Source organism: Marmota flaviventris, chromosome 9 (assembly GCF_047511675.1).
Source record: "Marmota flaviventris isolate mMarFla1 chromosome 9, mMarFla1.hap1, whole genome shotgun sequence".
Lineage (NCBI taxonomy): Eukaryota > Metazoa > Chordata > Mammalia > Rodentia > Sciuridae > Marmota > Marmota flaviventris.
The window spans coordinates 46,305,662-46,324,040 of NC_092506.1; the positions used below are offsets into that span (position 1 = coordinate 46,305,662).

Genomic DNA, 18,379 nt, shown 5'->3' on the forward strand with positions numbered 1-18,379 from the left:
GGTGCAAGGAAAAGTGGAATTTGTCCATAGTCACATAGTAATTTTGTGCTAGAGATGGCAAACCCAGATCCCTGAGGATGCAGATGCTCTCTTTAGGAACAGATGATGGTCCCTGACCAGTCCTTTACACTTGGGTCCACCTTGGGCTGGACTGGACTTTTGTTTACTCTAAGTGGCCCAGAAGAAACAAGTGTGTGGTTTGTGCCAGACATTTCATGGCTAGGGAGAGATCATTAACTAACCCTTGGAGATTGGGGAGCTGCTAGGGAATAAAGTAGGTCGTACCATCTCCCCAACTTAGAAAGCCCATTCATGTCTATGATCTCCTTTTAATACTCTGAGGTCTGTATTATTATTTTTTTCCACTCAGAGATGGGGATCTGAAGTACAGAATAGTGATTTGTCCAAAATCACACAAATAGTAATGGTGGAGCTCTTGTTCTTTAAAAATAAATATACTGGGCTGGGGATGTGGCTCAAGTGGTAAGGCGCTCGCCTGGCATGCACGGGGCGCTGGGTTCGATCCTCAGCACCACATAAAAATAAAATAAAGATGTTGTGTCCACCGAAAACTAAAAAATAAATATTAAAACATTATTTCTCCCCCTCCCTCTCTCTCTCTCTCTCTCTCACACACACACACACACACACACACAAATAATAATAATAATAAATATACTATATGGTCACATGTTGCTTAACAATGGGGGCATAGTATCTAAAAAAATGCATCATTAGGCAATTTCATCATTGTATGAACACCATAGTGTGTGCTTACACAAATTAAGATGGCTATAACATCACTAGGCAATATAATCTTATGGGACCACTGTCATATATGCAGTCCCTACTAAAATGTAGTTATGTGATAGATGATAATGCTAACTAAAAAGAAACACTGCATGGCTGAAATCCTGAAAAACTGAAATTATACCTACAAAAACAAATAACATTACAGAAAGTATGAAAAAATTGGAAAAGCCTAAAAGAAAAAAAAAAAATCCTGATAGATGACCATGGACATGTCATCTGATTTCTCTGAACCTCAGTTGTCTCATTTTAAAAGAAAGGGAATGAAAGTAACACCCACAATATTGGTAGCTAATACACATCCTAATCCACTTCCAGGTCTGACCTACCCCTGCAGGCTCAAATTCAAACATGCCTATTTTGTATGGTGTCTGAAATCACAGGACATGTATAATGCGGTTTCTTGCTTTATCTCATAAACTTTGTGTTTAGCTCCACAGACTCGGCTGTATTTCAGTGGTTACATTTTCCTAGGTTAATGAACTCTTATCCCTAGTGCTGGACATTTACTGCCACCAAGTTTTCATTATTTTAGTTGATGCTGCAAGAAACATCTTTCTGCTTCAGAGAGATTCCCAAAAGTCAGTGACCATCTGAAGTCTTGAGGTCCTGAGCCCCTGACCTCCCAGGGCTGTGCACCCAGTCCCCTGCCTTCTGTCCCAATGTCTGGCTAGACTTGCCTGACAATGTGATGGAAATGCTCAGGGGTCTCTGACCAACCTCGGCACATGTTCAGAGAAGCTTGCAGAAATGGGCTAAAGGGTCTTCTCTTAATCCTTCCTGAGATTATGTGGAATATGTGCCTTTATGCTCCATACCCCTAACCATTCCATATCCTTTCTATATGAAGGTGTGTGTGTGTGTGTGTGTGTGTGTGTGTGTGTGTGTGTTTCTAGTTTTTGATTTGTTTTGCCACATTACTATGAGAATCTCTTCCCAAAAGCAGGAAGGCACAACATTGCCATTACAATTTTGCCACATCCTTGAACCTGCAAGGCCTGTCCCAGGTCAAGTTAAGAACTTCAGTCCTGCGGGTAGCGATGCTGCTCAGTGGTAAAGTGCATGCCTAGCATACATGAAGCCCTAGGTCTGATCCCCAACACTTCAGAAAAAAAGAGGTGACAGTAAGAATCCAGTTGTTTTTCACTGCCTCACAACTCTCTGGCCAGATACATGTCCACAGCACCTCTTTTTCAGCCTGGGATTAGCACTTGTTCTACCCATTCTCTTGCCAGTCCTTGTAAAATTGTAATGTATTTGAGGCATGAGCAAAGAAGGGGGAATGAAGGGAATCTGAGAAGCTGGATTCGAGCAATGTTTCTCAGCTTGCAGGCAGTGGGACCTTGGGTCAGTCATGTAATCTTCCTGGGCCTCATTTTTCTCATCAGAAAAATGGAAGCGACTTCAACTAGTTAGCAGGAGTGTTGAGAGATCCCTGTGGAAAAGCCTTGGATAGGCTGTAAAGTACCTTCCGGACCAAGAGCCTGGGACCATTTTTGAAAATTTCCAAGTGCCCTCCTAAGTTCTTCACAGCTTTTCTCATCCATACAGGGTGGGGACTTGTGCCACTCTATGCCCACGGGGACCCTCAGATCTCACTACATCCACTGGAGCCATACTCAGGTGAGTTTACACTCGGGACCCCAATCTCACGCTCCCAGGGCCCATAAGGACCCTCCTCCGGTCTTTTGCATCCCCCACACTCCCACTGAAACACGAGCGTGCCCCACCCCGCCTGCCCTGCCTCTCCCCCAGCGCACGCGCGCAGAGGGGCACTCACAAAGCGACCCCCGCACACATCTGGGCTAGCGGGCCGACACAGTGGGGACGCCTGCGAGGGTGCGGCGGGGCTGTGGGGCTCCGCGCTGCCCCGGCCAGGCGGCGGAGCAGGGCGGGTGGGGGGAGGGAGCGCCGGCGGGGCGGGGCGGGGCCCGCGGTGGGCGGAGGGGGGGGTGCTGACGGCTGGCGGGGCGGCGGAGCTGCGAGGGACCGAGGCGCGGGAGACGCGCGGAGCCATCCGGAGCCCGAGCCGAGCCCGCACCCGCGTCGCCATGCCCCTGGCCTTCTGCGGCAGCGAGAACCACTCGGCCGCCTACCGGGTGGACCAGGGCGTCCTCAACAACGGCTGCTTTGTGGATGCACTCAACGTGGTGCCGCATGTCTTCCTGCTCTTCATCACCTTCCCCATCCTCTTCATCGGTGAGCGCGCGGCGAGCGGCGGAGGAGGGGAGGGATAGAAGAGGAGGCGGAGAAGGAGGCGCTGCGCGCCGCACCGCCCGCGTCCCCTTGCGGTCCTGCGACCGCCTCTCGCCTCTCTCTTGGGGTCCCCTGCTCTGTGCCCCGCCCGCCGTTCCCGACAATCGCACACCCGCGCATCCTTCACCTCCTGGGGTGTCCCCGAACCGAAGCCAAACACTGCGGACTTTTCCTGACCCTCAGGGATCCCCAAGTTTTGCCTCCTCAGGGCCAAAGCTGGGTGGAGAAAGGGCAAAGCAGAGGTCTTCGTAAGGGAAGGAAGGTTGGGAGGGGTTCAGCTGCACCCTCAGTGGTGCTGTGTAGGGAGCCGGGTCACCCCTCCCCCAAGGCATGCTCCCTGTCAGCCACAGCTGGGCCCTGGGAGGAGGACAGGCTGTGCTTCCAAGACCGGAATGGAGGCCGAGAGAGCCCCGCGCTTTACCAAGGCTGGGCCAGACAGTGGTCGGTAGCCTCTGACAGTCCCGGGGCTGACCGTGCCCTGGGTTAGGAGGGGCAGGAGCTAGGGACTCAGATCCCCATCCAGGGCGCGTGTCTCCAGAGTGCAACTTCTCCAGCTCAGTGCCAAGCAGCTCTGAGTGGAGATTTGCAGCGACCCCGGTGGCCCCCAGTGTGATTGCTTAAAATCCCTCTGCGAAGTTGGGCTCCACAATTGGGGCAACCCTTGAGTGCGTCTTCACTCCGGTCTTCTTTATCTCTCCAAGACCTTGAATCGCCTCAGCCAGTCAGCTTTGTCAACACAGAGTGTCCCCTCCTTCCCCAGAATGTGTTCATTCATTTTAAGAAAAATAGTATATCTTAAAATTCATATACAGATTTGAGGAAGAAAGGAAAGAAGGTCATAAAATTAAATTTAAACAGAAATTACTGTAGAAATAAGTTGCTAGTTATTGACCAAGATAACAAAGATAGGAAAGAAACACAATACTTGCTAACATCTGTATCAAAAATTTTTAAAAAAGAAATAGCATTTATACTTCTATTCTTGACCTGATGACCTATCATACAAGAAGCCAACATACAAAATGGGTACCTGTACAGGATGAGCCTGCTGTGATCCAGGCTTTGTGCTTATATATTTAGTTCGTGTGTACCAGCCTTGGGGCTCCTCATGAACAGGTGAACTAATATGTACCTCACCCTGCTGTGAACCAAGTGCCCAAGAACGCTAGTGGGGCTCATGCACCCTCCTTCAGGTGGGCCAGACTTCTTACCTGTTACTGTCTCTCCCTACAGGATGGGGCAGTCAGAGCTCCAAGGTGCACATCCACCACAGCACGTGGCTCCATTTCCCAGGGCACAATCTGCGCTGGATTCTGACCTTCATGCTGCTTTTTGTACTGGTGTGTGAGATTGCAGAGGGCATCCTGTCTGATGGGTGAGTGACTGTGGACTCAGGGTAGTGGATCTGCTCCAGGATGCTCTGGAAAGGCCCAGGAGACCCCACCACACCTGCCTTCCATGAACCAGTATCATTTGCTATTAAATCTAGCAACTCTTTACTTAGCATAAAGTGTACAAAGATTTCTCTGCCAGGCATTACACACACACATGAGACCCAGGCCCTGTCCTCAGTCCTGGAGGATAGAGGGAACAGAGATGTGTATGCCAACACTTAGTGAAATAATGCTAGAGCTTATTAGAATGCCTCAACTCCTATAAAAGATACCAGACCTCTTCCACAAGCTGCAGTTGCTATCTTCTTAGGGTGGGGTGGGGGGAGACTAAGTGTGTCACTCGCTCTTTCTTAAGGCCTTTCCTTGGTTCTCAGTTGCTCAAAAGATGCAGGCCCTGCCTCTCACCTCATTCCCAATAGCCTTTTCCCTGCACCCACTTTTCTTGTGGGCCTCATATCCTATGTTTCACTCTTAGCTATTGCACAGGTGATACTGTATGTTGAAGTTTGGACCTAACTGCAAAACCATCTCCAGAGTCAGAAAGGCCTCTGGCTTAGAATCTGGTTCTTATTCATCTTTGTATTCACAGTGCAAGACACATGAAGGCTCCACAAACATTTTTTAAGCCCCTTAGAAAAATAAATAAAATCATGTTACAAGTACATACTCTGAGAGGAGTGGGGAAGGCAATGTTGGAAGAGCTCTGTGGTTGAGGGGCTTTGGAGCTGAGCCTGGAGAGATGGCTAGGGTCCCACAAGCAGAGGAGTAAAGGGGAGGGAGGGCATCAGTGCTGGGGAGGAAGGGAGGAAGAACAAAGCCACCTGTGCTGTAGCAGAGGTCAAGGCCTTGAGGAAAGGTGGGCATGGAGAGAAGGTCTTTGAGCTAGAGGCTAGAGGGGAGTGGGGCTGAGTAAGGAAAACAGGTAGGTGTGAGGAGTGATGCAGGCTAGGCACTGAGCACATACAAGGGAGCGGTGGAGGCTGAGACTTGGAAATAGGGCTGGGCATCTTGGAAGGGCTTCAAAACCCACACTGCCTGTTTGGGTTGGATTTGATCAGCAGTTTGGAGCAGAAGAGGAATATTATCAGTATAGCATTTTTAGGTAGAAGCCCAAGGGCTGTCCAAGGCAGGTTGGAGATTGGCAGAAGCTAGAAGTGGAAACAGCCATGGGAGGTGATTGCAGTAGTCTAGGTGAGAGATAACTGCAACCGGAAACAGTATGTCAGCAGTGAGGAACAGAAGAGGAAATGGAGCAGTCATCTCACTGAGGCACAGTGGAAAAGTCTGCAAGGCACAATGGCTGCCTGGTGAGGGGATGGTTCAGGGGAAGGACATCTGGCTTGAGAATCTGAGGTCCAGTCCCTCTGAGCTGAAATCAGATTATGCCCAAACTTGACTTTTACCAGCCCTGCCTGGTTCCTGCAGCTGATCTGGAGCCCCCACTCACACGTCCTCACCATCCCCATCCCAACCCCCTGGCCAATATTCATGCATCCAGGCACCAGCAGTGATCACTATGATACCTGCTTGCCTTTGGGGCAGGAGCTCCTCCTGATGATCACATTCCCCAGACGGGCAAGAAGACCGTAGGGCATACTGCATACTGCTACCTAACTAGCAGGTGACAAGTCTTCCTCCCCCCTCCACCCCAGCACACTTTCCAAAGCAGCCTAAATGCTACAGAGGGGAGGGATGCCTGTGGGCCCTTAGTCCAGAAGTACTCATGGGATTTTAATTAGCCAGGGTGACCAAGAAAGCACCCTGCCCATGAGGAAGGAAAACCTGGGTGTTCTACTGCTCTGAACCAGCTATGGGACTTTGGCAAGTCATCTAGCCTTTCTGAGCCTCTCTTTCTCTTCCAGTGAAAGCATCACAACCCCTGGCTTTTCTGCTTCCAAAAAGTATAGAGGACGAAATTAGAGAATGGATAGGCTACAAGTCCAGAGTGACAGAGCCCTGGGCAGATGGTGTATTACTAGAACATGGGAGACTCCTTCCTGCAGGTTATCAAGATCCCCTCTTGTGTGTGGCTGCATCTGTACCTCAAACCAGCCCAATGCAAATGACTGCCTCCCCAGGGCACAGGTCAGCTCCTGAGCTGGGTATTACCTATCTTTGTGGGCCCACACTCCTGAGCAGCAAACATGAAAGAAATGCACAGAAAATGAACAGCAGAAGTTGAAGACCCTGCCCCGTGTTATCCCCTATCCACTCCAGTCTGAGTCTTCAGACCTACCTGGAAATTTAGGGGGCAAGTGGGAGTGGGGGCTGGTTAAGGCAGTGGTCTTCAAACTCTAGTTTGGTTAGACTAGACTTCCTAGTCAAACAGAAACTATGGTCATGGTGGCCTCCTCCTGATGCCAGCTTCTCCAAGCAGGGGCCCTTGGCACACTGGATTGAAAGACCAGTGCAAGTTAGGGCACCCAGAGGCAGTTGGCTGAAGTAAGTCCTCTGGGAATGAAGAAGGTTCCCAACACAGTGAGAGCAGAAAGAGGAGGCTCTGGCAATGTTGGAAAAGCAGCTGGAAGCCACGTCATGTGGGCCTTTGGTGCCAAGCTGAGCCAAGCCAGTTTTGACATCCACAGAGGAGCACAATCAAACTAGCTAAAGTGACCCTCATCTCCAGTCTTGGGGAAGACTGAGGTTTGGGAGAAGGCTCAGGCTCCCTATGGGGTTACCACCAGGTCTGAGTCCCCCATCCCAGAGGCCTCTGTGAATTAAAGTGGGAAGGGCATGAGCTGGCAGTGACTGGATGTCTTTTGTCTCTCTATGCCTCAGTTTCCTCAACCATAAAATGGAGAGACTAACAGTGCCCATTTCATGGGGTTTTACGAAGGTTACGTGAGTGAATGGCCATCGAGTGCTCAAACCATGCCTAGCACAGAGTAAATGCTCAACAAATATTGACACTTGCCAGTGTCATCCCATCACCAGTGCTGACCTGTGCCACTCATGTTCAATGGAGCTGTTGCTAAGTGAGCTGGGATGCACAGGCCCCTGTGCTGCCCACAGGACCTCAGGGACAGGGACCCAACTGTGTTCACTCCAAGGAAGTGGTTCCAGCCTTCACAGTGGCCACTGCCAAAGCTCCACAACATGAACTCAGGGAGAGAGGCTCATGAATCCCAAGACCTGAACACGGAGCCCTCGGAGCTTTGCTTCTGCATTCCTGGGTCCTCAGCTAATGGCTGCTTGGGGTATGGGCTGTGCAGAACTGCCAGAATATGAAGTGGAGCTGTGGTCATCATCCGAGGCCCTACTGTGTGCTGAGCAGTAAGCCCAAGGCCTGGGTTCTCTACTGGAATATTCACCATATCCACATCCTCTCACTCCTTCTCTTTCTCTCTCTCCCCCATCTCAGGGTGACGGAATCCCGCCATCTTCACCTGTACATGCCAGCTGGGATGGCGTTCATGGCTGCTGTCACTTCTGTGGTCTACTATCATAACATCGAGACCTCCAACTTCCCCAAGCTGCTGATCGGTAGGGGAGGAGGGGGCATCTTCATTTATTCCTTCAGATAATGTTTTACTGAGGACTTATTGTGTGCTGGGCACTGTTCTGGGTGCCAGAGATTCAGAAATGAAATAGAAAAGATCTGCCTTCACGGAGCTTACAGTCTGATGACAAAGACAGTAATGAACAAATAGGTGGTGGCATACTGTGAAGAAAATCAAGCTGGGTAAGGGTAGAGAGTGATGGCAGCATCGCTATCTACAAAAGGTGGTCAAGGAAGCTCAGCCAAGAGTGAGCGTGTAGATATTTGGGGAAAGGGTGTTCCATGCAGGGGAACAGACAGCACAAAGGCCTTCTGATAAGAACAAACTTGGTAAAGAGGCCAGCGTGGGCTCAGCCCAACAAGCAGGAGCAAGAGTGAAGGAGGTGAGGTCAGGGGCCAGGAAAGGAGTAAGGGAGACTCCCAGGGGAGACCTGAGCTCCTGGTGATGGTGGTGCTAATAACCAATATGGCACAGAAGAAGGGCTTGGGGGTTGGCCCAGAATCAAGTTTTGTGTTTGGGGCATGTTGAGTTTATCACGTCTCTGAGACAGCCAGCTCCAGGGTTGAGTGGGTTGTTGATCAAAGAGTTGGCATTCAGAGGGAGGTCAGGGCAGGAGATACATTCAGCCATGGTGGGTCTAAGGCATCTAATGCTTGAGCCTGAATGAAATCATCTGGAGAGAGAAGAGAAAGACCCTGGGACCAGAGCCTGAGGTTTGCCAGCACTTAGAGATTCAGGAAGCAGTGCCCACTTGCAAGTTCTGACTTCACAGTGACTGCTGGACTTCATCAAGTGTGCACTGTGGTTCCAGGCTCGGTGCTGCCCTTACTTGCCTGTCTGTCTTCATTCCTACGACTAGCTCTGTTGATGCTGGTAGCATCCTTGTGCTACACAGGCAGACATAAAATTCAGAGCGGTTAAAATTAATACCAGTACTCACTGAGGACTTACCATAGGCCAGGCTCTTTCCTAAGCATTTAATCGTTACAACTCTATGAGGTAGGTCCCACTAGTGTTTTCCCTTTACAGATCAGAAAATTGAGGCTCAGAGGTTAAGTGATTTGCACCAGTTTACCCAGCTCATCAGGTGGCGAACCTGCAACTTGACATCTACACAGCCTCCAGTTTCTGATCCTCAAGCTACATCCTTTGGGCCAAACTTATAAAGCCAAAGATCTGCCTCTGTGCAGGCTTAGCCTAGGTATCAAAGACCAGGGCTACACATCTGGCAGTTGGAGGGTGTGTCATTAAGTCAGACTGAGATTTTTAGGAATCACAGCATTTAATCAATATCGGAATCTAGAATACTCTGTGCTAAGCCAATGACATTGCTGTGTCATTGGGAGGCAAAGGTGTTTTGTGAGCTAGTCACAGGGCACCCTTCCTGTGTGAGGTGGGATCTGAGCTCCATCGGGATCATCCACATGATCACCTCAAGATTTCCATGTGAGTGTGGATGGGGACTTGGAGAAGGAGGGTAAGAGGGTTCAGAGAGCCCCCTGCTCCAGTTTCTGAAGCAATTCCTCATCTACAGAGAGCCCTGCATTAACCACCAGGGCCTGGCTGACTGGTGCCCCCTGGCAATATGCCCTCAGCATCTGGTGATTTCATTTTCTCATTCTCCAGCAAGCATGTGATGCTCTCTCTTTAAAGCACAAATTGCCACTCATGGATGGATTAGTCCTTTCCCAAGGAACTAGGACTTTCTCCCTCCATCTCCTTGTTTGGAGTTTGGCCACTTGAAAAGAGGCTCCATAGAGGCAGAAAAGTGAAGGAGATGCACCTAGGAACTACAGGGATGAGGGCAGTGTATATTAGGGAAATAACTAATCCTCTAAGGAGCTGATGTCTGGTCACAGGTCTGGAATCCATAGGAAAGTGAACCATGATGTGGCTCATGTTATTCCATGAAAGAATCATTGTCCTGAGACTCCAGATGAGGCCAAGGAAAAAGTCTATGGGAAAAGACATGCTTGAGCTGAGAGCTGGACCTAGGAGCACTCTTCAGTGCTTCAGGCAGCGTCAACAGCATGGGCAAAGGCCCTGAGGCAGTACAAACAAAGCCTAGTAGGGAATCTGGAAGAAAAAAGGTAGTGGGAGTAGAGAACAGAAGTGAGCTGAGCTTTGAAGCTTGGAGCTGCAGGTGAGGCCTACACCAGGCAGGGCCTCAAAGGATACACCACTGGCATGGGTCTTTGTTGGAAGAGCAATGGGAGTCCATTGAGAGTAGTGGGGGGAGGTGGGTTACCATATGCATAACATAAAATTTACCATTTTAGTCACTGTTAAGCATTCAGTTCTGTGACATTATGTAAATTCACTTTGTTTCACTCCTATCACCATCGTCCATCCTCAGAAAATCTTTGCATCTTCCCAAACTAAAATTCTAGACTCATTAAACAACAGCTCCCCATTCTTCCTCGCCTCAGCCTTGGGCAACCACCATTCTACTTTCTGTCTCTGTGAATTTGACTCCTCCAGGAACTGATCTCAGTGGAATCATGCATTGTTTGTCCTTTTGTGATCGGCTTATTTCCCTTAGTATAAGATATTCCAGGTCCATCCGTGTTGTCACATGTGTGATAATTTTCTGCCTTCCAAAGGCTGAGTGATATTCCAATGGATGGAGATTCCATATTGTGATACCCATCCATCATCAGTGCACATTTGGGTTGCTTCCACCTCTTGACTATTACGCATAATTTTGCTGTGAACATGGGCGCATTGAGGTGTTTTAAAGGTGACCATGTTTATTGCTTTATGGAAGCCATATTGGAGGAGGGGAAGTGGGGGAGCCAGTGGGGGGCTCTTGAAGTGGTTCAGAGGAGACAGATGGTGGCCTGGGATGGACAGCAGTGGGGAGATTCAATGTATTGGGGAGTAAAACTGAACTTGGTAGGGAGGGGTGCCGAACAGAGAGAGAGGAAATGGGGAGCAGGAGGGTTCAGGGGAATCCAGAGCTTAGAGCTCACTGGCAGCCCCCTCTCAACACCTCTTTCTCCTGAACATTTCCCTCTTCTCTCAGTCAAGCACTAAGCATTTGCTGAGTGCTGCTATGTGTGGCTTGGCACTGCAGGACAGGACTGTGGACATGACTCTGGGCTTGGCCCTGGGTCCACCACTGACCCCCTCTGTGACCTTGAATGAGACCCTCAGGCTCTCTGAGCCTCAGTTTCCTAATCTGGGCAGGAACAACAACCCTACCTAAGCCACAGTGTTGTTAAGAAGATCAAATCGGACCACATCTGTTAAGTGTCAGGGCAAGACCACGTAAGGCACATTTTCAAGTCTCAGCCCCACTTGGCAGCCTTCATCAAGGCTGGGAGGTCCTGATGCCTGAGAGAAAATCTGTTGGGAGAGTAGAGTCATGGAGGCAGGGGAAGGCCTCCTGCTATGGATTCCTTGTGACTTAGAGCCCAGACCAAGCTTTGAGGGACAAAATTGCAGCCCTGAGGGGTTCTGCCCCACTATCCTTGTGCCTCACCCAAGGACCTAGACAGAGTCAGCCCTTCTGGGCATGCTGAACCCTGGTGGTACAGTGGGGCCCAATATTTTGACCTGCTTCTCAGTCCAGGGTAAGACTGGACAGATCTCTGCTTTTGTCCCCAGGAGCAGGCCTGGCATCCCTGGGATGGTGAGCAGGCAGCAGGTCTCCTTCACTCACTGAAGGGCACCTCAAGAGAAGCTCTAGGAGTCTGGGGCTGACCTTATTGCATATGACGGTAGGAACAGGGAGGGCAGGGGCTACCAATGCCAAAGCACCTCTAAAGATGACATAACTAGCTGTTGCTGGTGTTTTCCCCCCAAGCTGATAGTGGATTAGGGGGAGGGATGATAATTTGTGATAGAATCCACAGATAGTTTCTAATGTTCACTTGGCCCCAAATCTGAAATCTAAAGAAAATAAAAATGTCAACAGTTGATGTCCAAAGAGCATCATTATATGCCAGGCTCACTGTGCTAAACACTTTCCTTATGTTGCTCCAACAGCCTTCAAAGTAGTGCTATTATTATCCCCATTTAATGGATGAGGAAACTGAGGCATAGAGGGGTTGCATGCCTACTCCAAAGCCACACAGCAGTTATGCTACAGGATCGGAACCCATGCATATCTGGCCACAGACCTCTAACCACTCTGCTGCACTGCCTTACAGGACTGTGACTTATTTTTTCCTGCGTCCCCTACCTCCCAGGCTTACAAGGAGCATCATGCTGTGGTGGGCTCTGAACTGTGAGGACAGTGACCTGAGCCCTCACCCTCTCTCTGCCAGGAACAGGCAGCAATTTTGCAACAGTCACCTCCTCTCTCTAGGCCTTAAATTCCTCATCTTTAAAGCAAACAGGCTGCATTGAATGACTTATAAGAGCTCTCCGGCTTGGAAATTCAACTGGAAAGTTGTTACAGCAGGGAGCATATGTGTATGACCTCTGGTATTAGAGTAGCTCTGCCATTTAATGGCTTTGTGACCTTGGATCAGTTACCTAACTTTTCTGAGCCTCAATTCCTTTGATAAATTGGGGGTGACAGCAATGCTTTCCTTACAAGGTTATTGTGAGAAATAAATGAGATCATGTGTTTAAAGTGCTCACTTGGCATGGTGCCTATAACGTAGTTAAATTCAACATATATAATCTTCCTATTCTCATTATTATTTAAGGGAGATTCATCTGACCAGTTTGACTTATGACCTCATTCATGGTTTTGAACATTGCCTGTCATAAACATACTTCACGTCAAAGGGACACACTCTGGTATAGTCATACCTGCACGTTCCCTCATCACAAATGTGTGCACGCACACCTCTGCCTCCCCTACATGTCATTCTTGCTCCTCTCCCACATAGTTGCACACACAAGTGCTCATACATGTGAACTTGCACATACAACCTCCATGTTGTCCTATCTCTCCTTGTTAGCCCTGCTCATCTACTGGACCTTGGCCTTCATCACCAAGACCATCAAGTTTGTCAAGTTCTACGACCACGCCATTGGCTTCTCGCAGCTGCGCTTCTGCCTCACCGGGCTGCTGGTGATCCTGTATGGGATGTTACTTCTCGTGGAGCTCAATGTCATCAGGGTGAGGGTAAGCAAGCCACCTGAGAACAACCTGGGTCAGGGTGGGAAGTGGGTGGTGGTCTGACTGCTGTGAGACCCTTAGGTTTAGCCCCTACCCTGCAGCTTGGCCAAGACCAAGAAGTAGCCAGCTTGCTTCAGCTGCCCCAAAAGGGGAGGGGAGGTTGGGGGGAGAGGTGTCAGGAGAGCCTTTTCACTGGCCCAGTCCTTCTAGTCCAAGCCCCGCAAGGGGTGGGGGGTGAGGACATGGTTAGCTGAGGTTAAAGAATGGGTTGACTCCCACAGAGAGGAAAAAAAAAAAAAAAAAACACTTCCTGCACTGTCTTCTCCCAGTTTCTTTATCTCAGGGTTGTTGGTGCTTAAATGTATTCATAGAGTCATACATATGTATGAATGGGTAGCCGTGACTGCACACATGTCTTGTGTTTGGTTCTCCTGTGTCTTCCCACCCCCTTCCTTCTCTCTTCTCCACCCCAGACTCTGACCTTCTCCTCCCTCTGCCCCTGTCCCCACCTTCCTGCATAGCTCAGATGAACAATCCTGTTTCTTTACATACTGTATTTTTATTCACATAATACCCCTCATCAATCTAAATAAATATCTATTCAGTATTGTTTTGCTCCACATGTATAAAATGTATACACTTTTCCCCTTTATTTTATAAAAATCACATCATATTATACAATTGTTTTCTGCATCATGCTTTTCTCACCCAACAAATATCACTTAAGATGCCTTCTAACACACCGATACAATGAGTGCCATTTTCTTAATGGCAGCATAACAGACCATCAGGTAGATGAGCTGTAATTTATTCAGTTTTCACCCTACTGATAGACTTTCACTTTGTTGCCAAGTTCTTGCCTTCACAGACAATGGTGTATTGAAATACTTGTATCTTTATGTATCGTTGCTTTTATTTCTATGGGAAAGAGTCCGAGGAGTGGAATTTCTGGCTCAAAGGGTCTGTGTATTTTAAATTTTAATCAATATTGCATATTGCCTATCCAGAAAGTCTGCAGTCCAACTGCAATGAATGAGAAAACCTTTTCCCACCCTCCAGAAAGGGTGGTGGCCCTTTCTCATCTGGGCCTTCCATGAGTCTAAAGGGTTACTTTAATTTTCATTTCTCTGGTTCCTTTGCTCTTGGTTGGTGATCCAGGGGAAACAAAGCCCCTTACATTCCCACCCTCGGGCTGACCTTCACAGCAATCCTGGAAGCAAGTTCCACCCCCGTAGAGGCGGAGAAACACTGTCCATGAGGCCTGTCCAAAAATACCTTGCTAGTATGTGGAGGAGGAAGGACTGGAACCTGCTCTGCATAACTTCAAGTGCTGTGAACTCCAAATGAAACACCATGGTGCCCTCAGATCTGTGGGCACCATATTATCTCATTGACAGTATATGGGAGACCCCTGTTTTTCCCCAACCCAGCCTAGACCCAGGCCAGCCCAGCTAATGGGATTCAGAATGGACCTCAGTGAATAGCTACAAAGTGAGAAGGCCCTGGCATCAGTGGTCCAGAGGTGTTGAGGAATCCTTCTCCTGGAAATAATCACAGGCCAGAGATGGCCACGTCCATTAGAAGTCAAATGTGGGATGTCACAGCCCTGATCCTTGATGGGCAAAGTTGGGGGTGGTGAGGAGCTGCACTTATCCATTCCCCATGGCCTTGTGCTCCACAGAGATACATCTTCTTCAAGACACCAAGGGAGGTAAAACCCCCTGAGGACCTGCAGGATCTGGGGGTGCGCTTCCTACAACCGTTCGTGAACCTGCTGTCCAAGGGCACCTACTGGTGGATGAATGCCTTCATCAAGACAGCCCACAAGAAGCCCATCGACCTGCGAGCCATCGGGAAACTGCCCATCGCCATGAGGGCCCTCACCAACTACCGACGGCTCTGCGAGGCCTTTGATGCCCAGGCGGTCAGTGGGGTGTGACCACACCATCCATTCCCTGCACACCAGTTTAGAGTGATAGTCAGGGACCTCAGAAAGCATCAGGTCAAATCCCTGGTAGGAAACCTGGGGAAACTGAGGTCCAGTGAAAGAAAGAGGATTGTCCTGAGTCACAGTAAACCAGGGACAAGTCCAGTACTAAAAATTCATAGGATGGTCACAATTGGAATGGCCCTTACGGTTTAGACAGGTCATCTGGTTCAACATCCTCACTGTGGATGGGGAAACTGAGGCCTGGTAAGAAAAGTGATCCCATTGGACTCCCCTGTGCCTCATGCTCTTCCCTCTGGAGTTCATTGATTATAAGGGAGGGAATTTTCACCCAGTAGGGATGCAGGGCATTGGCTTGATCCCTACAATGACTATGAGTTTGGCCAGGCAGAGATCTCCCCATATTAGTGAAGAGGAAGCTGAAGCCCTGACAAAGGCCATGACCTGCCCAGAGCTGACCCACAGCTGGTAGGTGGCAGAACTAGTCTCCTGACTCCCAGTCCAGTGATCCTTTATACTGCCTCCACCCTGGCACCATGGGGACACCAAGACAGACATGGTGGTGGATGGTGATGAATGAATGTGGCACATGCCATGTTCTCATCAGAGAGTTCTCAACCAGCTGTGTGATCTTGATCAATCCTCTGACCTCAGTTTCCCTATCAAGACCCTGTTGGTGTTGATAGGACCCACCTCAACCATGCACTTAGTGATTTCTTCCTAGAGCTTACCTAGGATGTTTGTCAAGGATGTAACCATTGGATTTTCCCAGGAATCAGGAGCCAGGGGAATTCTGGGAGGCTGGGCTCTGTCATGAATGAGTCCCCAGCCTCTCTGACCTGGCTATGGATCTCTCTGGGCAGCGGAAGGACGCACAGAGCACCCAGGGTGCCCGGGCCATCTGGCGGGCACTCTGCCATGCCTTCGGGAGGCGCCTGGTCCTGAGCAGCACTTTCCGTATCTTGGCTGACTTGCTGGGCTTTGCCGGGCCACTGTGCATCTTTGGGATTGTGGACCACCTTGGGAAGGAGAACCACGACTTCCAGCCCAAGGTAGGCTGCCCCTGGGTTAGGGCAGGGCACCTTTTAGAAGGCTTGTTTATCTCACAGCTGTCTACACAGCTGTGCATGAGATTGCAAGAGGCCATTGTACATATGCACAAAGCCCTCAGCAACATCCCCCTGCAGAGGATGCTCTGTATCTGGTCAACCAAAATGCCAAGAGGTGAACTTGTGCTTCAAGAATCACATGACACTTGGCTTTGCTTACCCCACCATCATTGCCATTAACTGCTCCTCTTGCAAAGTCAATCAGAAAGTTGCAGGAAGTTCATGTGTTTGCCCTATGCCTAGAGCTCCTATGGTTTGTTATGTGTGTTATGTCCTGGTCCTCCTAATTGACTCAGAAAAAGTTTGCAGGACTCCGTCTTCTTCCATTCTGCTTCCCCTAGCTCTTGAAGTTCTGCAGGAGCATCTTGGAGACTGCTATCAAAGGGAAGGGATGAAGGAAGCCTCCAGGGTGGGGCTTTTTTCTCCTCAACTGCAAATTTCATTCAGAGTTTCCCCAGTTCTATTAAAATGTTGGACTTTTCCATTAAAGCTTCTCTTTAACAAAAGGTTCCATTGCTTAAACATACTTTAAACCCACTAGACTAGATGATGTCCAATGGTCTTTCCATCTTCAAAGATGCTACAAACTGAAATGTTTTGGACAAAAGAGAGGAGAATTTTTTCTGGGGTTTATTTTCCCTGCTTGAGGGCCAATGGCAGCCACTTTGGGAGCAGAGGGGTACTTTATTCTTTTCAGCCACTTAGGTTCAGATGACCACAAAATGAAAAACTTCTTGCACCCTATAAGACTCAAGGTTTTCTTTTCTCTGTGAAGAAGTCATTATAACATTTTAACCCAGACAGTCCAAAAGTGATGCAGAGAATTAATAAGTAGGACTCTTAATAATTTAAGACACTCCTTGTGTAATGTTAATTCATCTCACCAGTGCTAAACTTGCAGATTGCAGTTAATCCTCGGGAGGTATATGTTAATTTTTCTGGAGATATAATTAGTCAGCTGAGCATTCTTGGTCAGAAATATGAGATGTACCAAATCTGTTTGTCTGATTTATTCAGCAAATATTTATTGAAAGCTATTGTGTACCAGACCTAGCTGGGGCTATGAGAATATGGAAGCACTGGTTAGGACAAGGACTGTTAACAACAGTAACACCCACTTAGTGGCTGCTTAGTACATACCTCACTGTGCACAGGGGTCACCCATGTGTTATCTCATTGAATCTCTAAAAGAACCCTTTGGTTCTTTTGGGTTTCTTTTTTTAAAATAGATGTATTGGGGTATAATTACTATATCCATATTCATGAGATATGTATTCTTATCCCCATTTTACAGATCAGAAACTTGGGGTTCAGAGATGTTAAGTAGCTTTCTCCAGGTCTTTCAGCTAGTTAGTAACAGAGTCAGGATTTGAATCCATAGTCTGGACACTTTCAATCAAGTTACTAAATTAACTGTTATCATCCAACCATAAACTTTGGCTTCAAGGATTGTGAGGGAGAGAGAAATCTTTATAAAATATGTTTATGCTGTATGTTCCATATAACTATAAGGAGGATTACACATGAAACTGTGGAAAGAGGGAGTGACTAGTTCAGCCAGTGGTCACAGACAGCTTCACAGAGGAGAGGTGTTTGAATGGGACCTTGACAGGAGTTGGACATATGGGGAAATTTCTTATTCAATTAATAGTGTGAGAATTCATTTTGCTTACTTAAACTTTGATGGATTTTGAGGTCTTTTCTAGCCTTTGGAGCCTTTGGTCTTTACTTGGCCCAAAAAAGAAGGGGAAGTGGTCACTTTTCTTATCCACAGAAGTGTCAGCTTTAGTCTAACCATAAGCAACCCCAGAATACTCTCCATTGACAATCTTACAGCTACATGAAGCCAGTTGTTAATATTAGGGGGAAATGACAGGGGCCAGAGCCCTTATCAACTTGTTCACATCTTCTTCTTCTTCCTGTGTTTCCTAAAACCCTTGGAGAATTCTTCAAAGGTGGAAGTGCATAGCAGGATATTCCAGAGATGGTGAGAACAACACTTAAACTTTTAGTTCATCTGAGCATTACCTTTGCCATCTCTTTTTCTCTTTATTTATACACAAACCCTAGGATTTATTGCTCTCTCATTGGAATGTTCTTGTCCCAGTTCCTTATCAACACATAAATCCCTCGGACAGATGGCCCTGCCTCAATGGCAGCAGGCTTTATCAGATTTAATATTTGTTCCCTGCAGCTCAAATACAATCAGCAAATTTCCGACATAGAAACGAGAGTTGAAAGTAAATACACTCTCCAACATCTGCAGAAAAGAGCGCTCAATGATG

At 48.3% G+C, this 18,379-nt stretch overlaps 1 protein-coding gene across 5 annotated transcripts in view; it reads left to right on the plus strand.

Moving 5' to 3' along the window:
• The first annotated feature begins 2,861 nt into the window (after positions 1–2,861).
• Abcc8 (ATP binding cassette subfamily C member 8) overlaps positions 2,862–18,379 on the plus strand; it is a 73,888-nt gene continuing 58,370 nt past the window's right edge. For 3 of the 5 annotated variants that reach the window (XM_027942307.2, XM_027942309.3, XM_027942312.2), the window contains exons 1-6: positions 2,862–3,009; positions 4,300–4,441; positions 7,822–7,943; positions 12,877–13,043; positions 14,719–14,961; positions 15,849–16,037. In XM_027942307.2, the coding sequence (XP_027798108.2) occupies positions 2,862–3,009; positions 4,300–4,441; positions 7,822–7,943; positions 12,877–13,043; positions 14,719–14,961; positions 15,849–16,037 (1,011 nt within the window). The remainder of the gene's footprint in view (positions 3,010–4,299; positions 4,442–7,821; positions 7,944–12,876; positions 13,044–14,718; positions 14,962–15,848; positions 16,038–18,379) is intronic. The other 2 variants (XM_027942313.3, XM_027942314.3) reach the window with 1 other exon arrangement.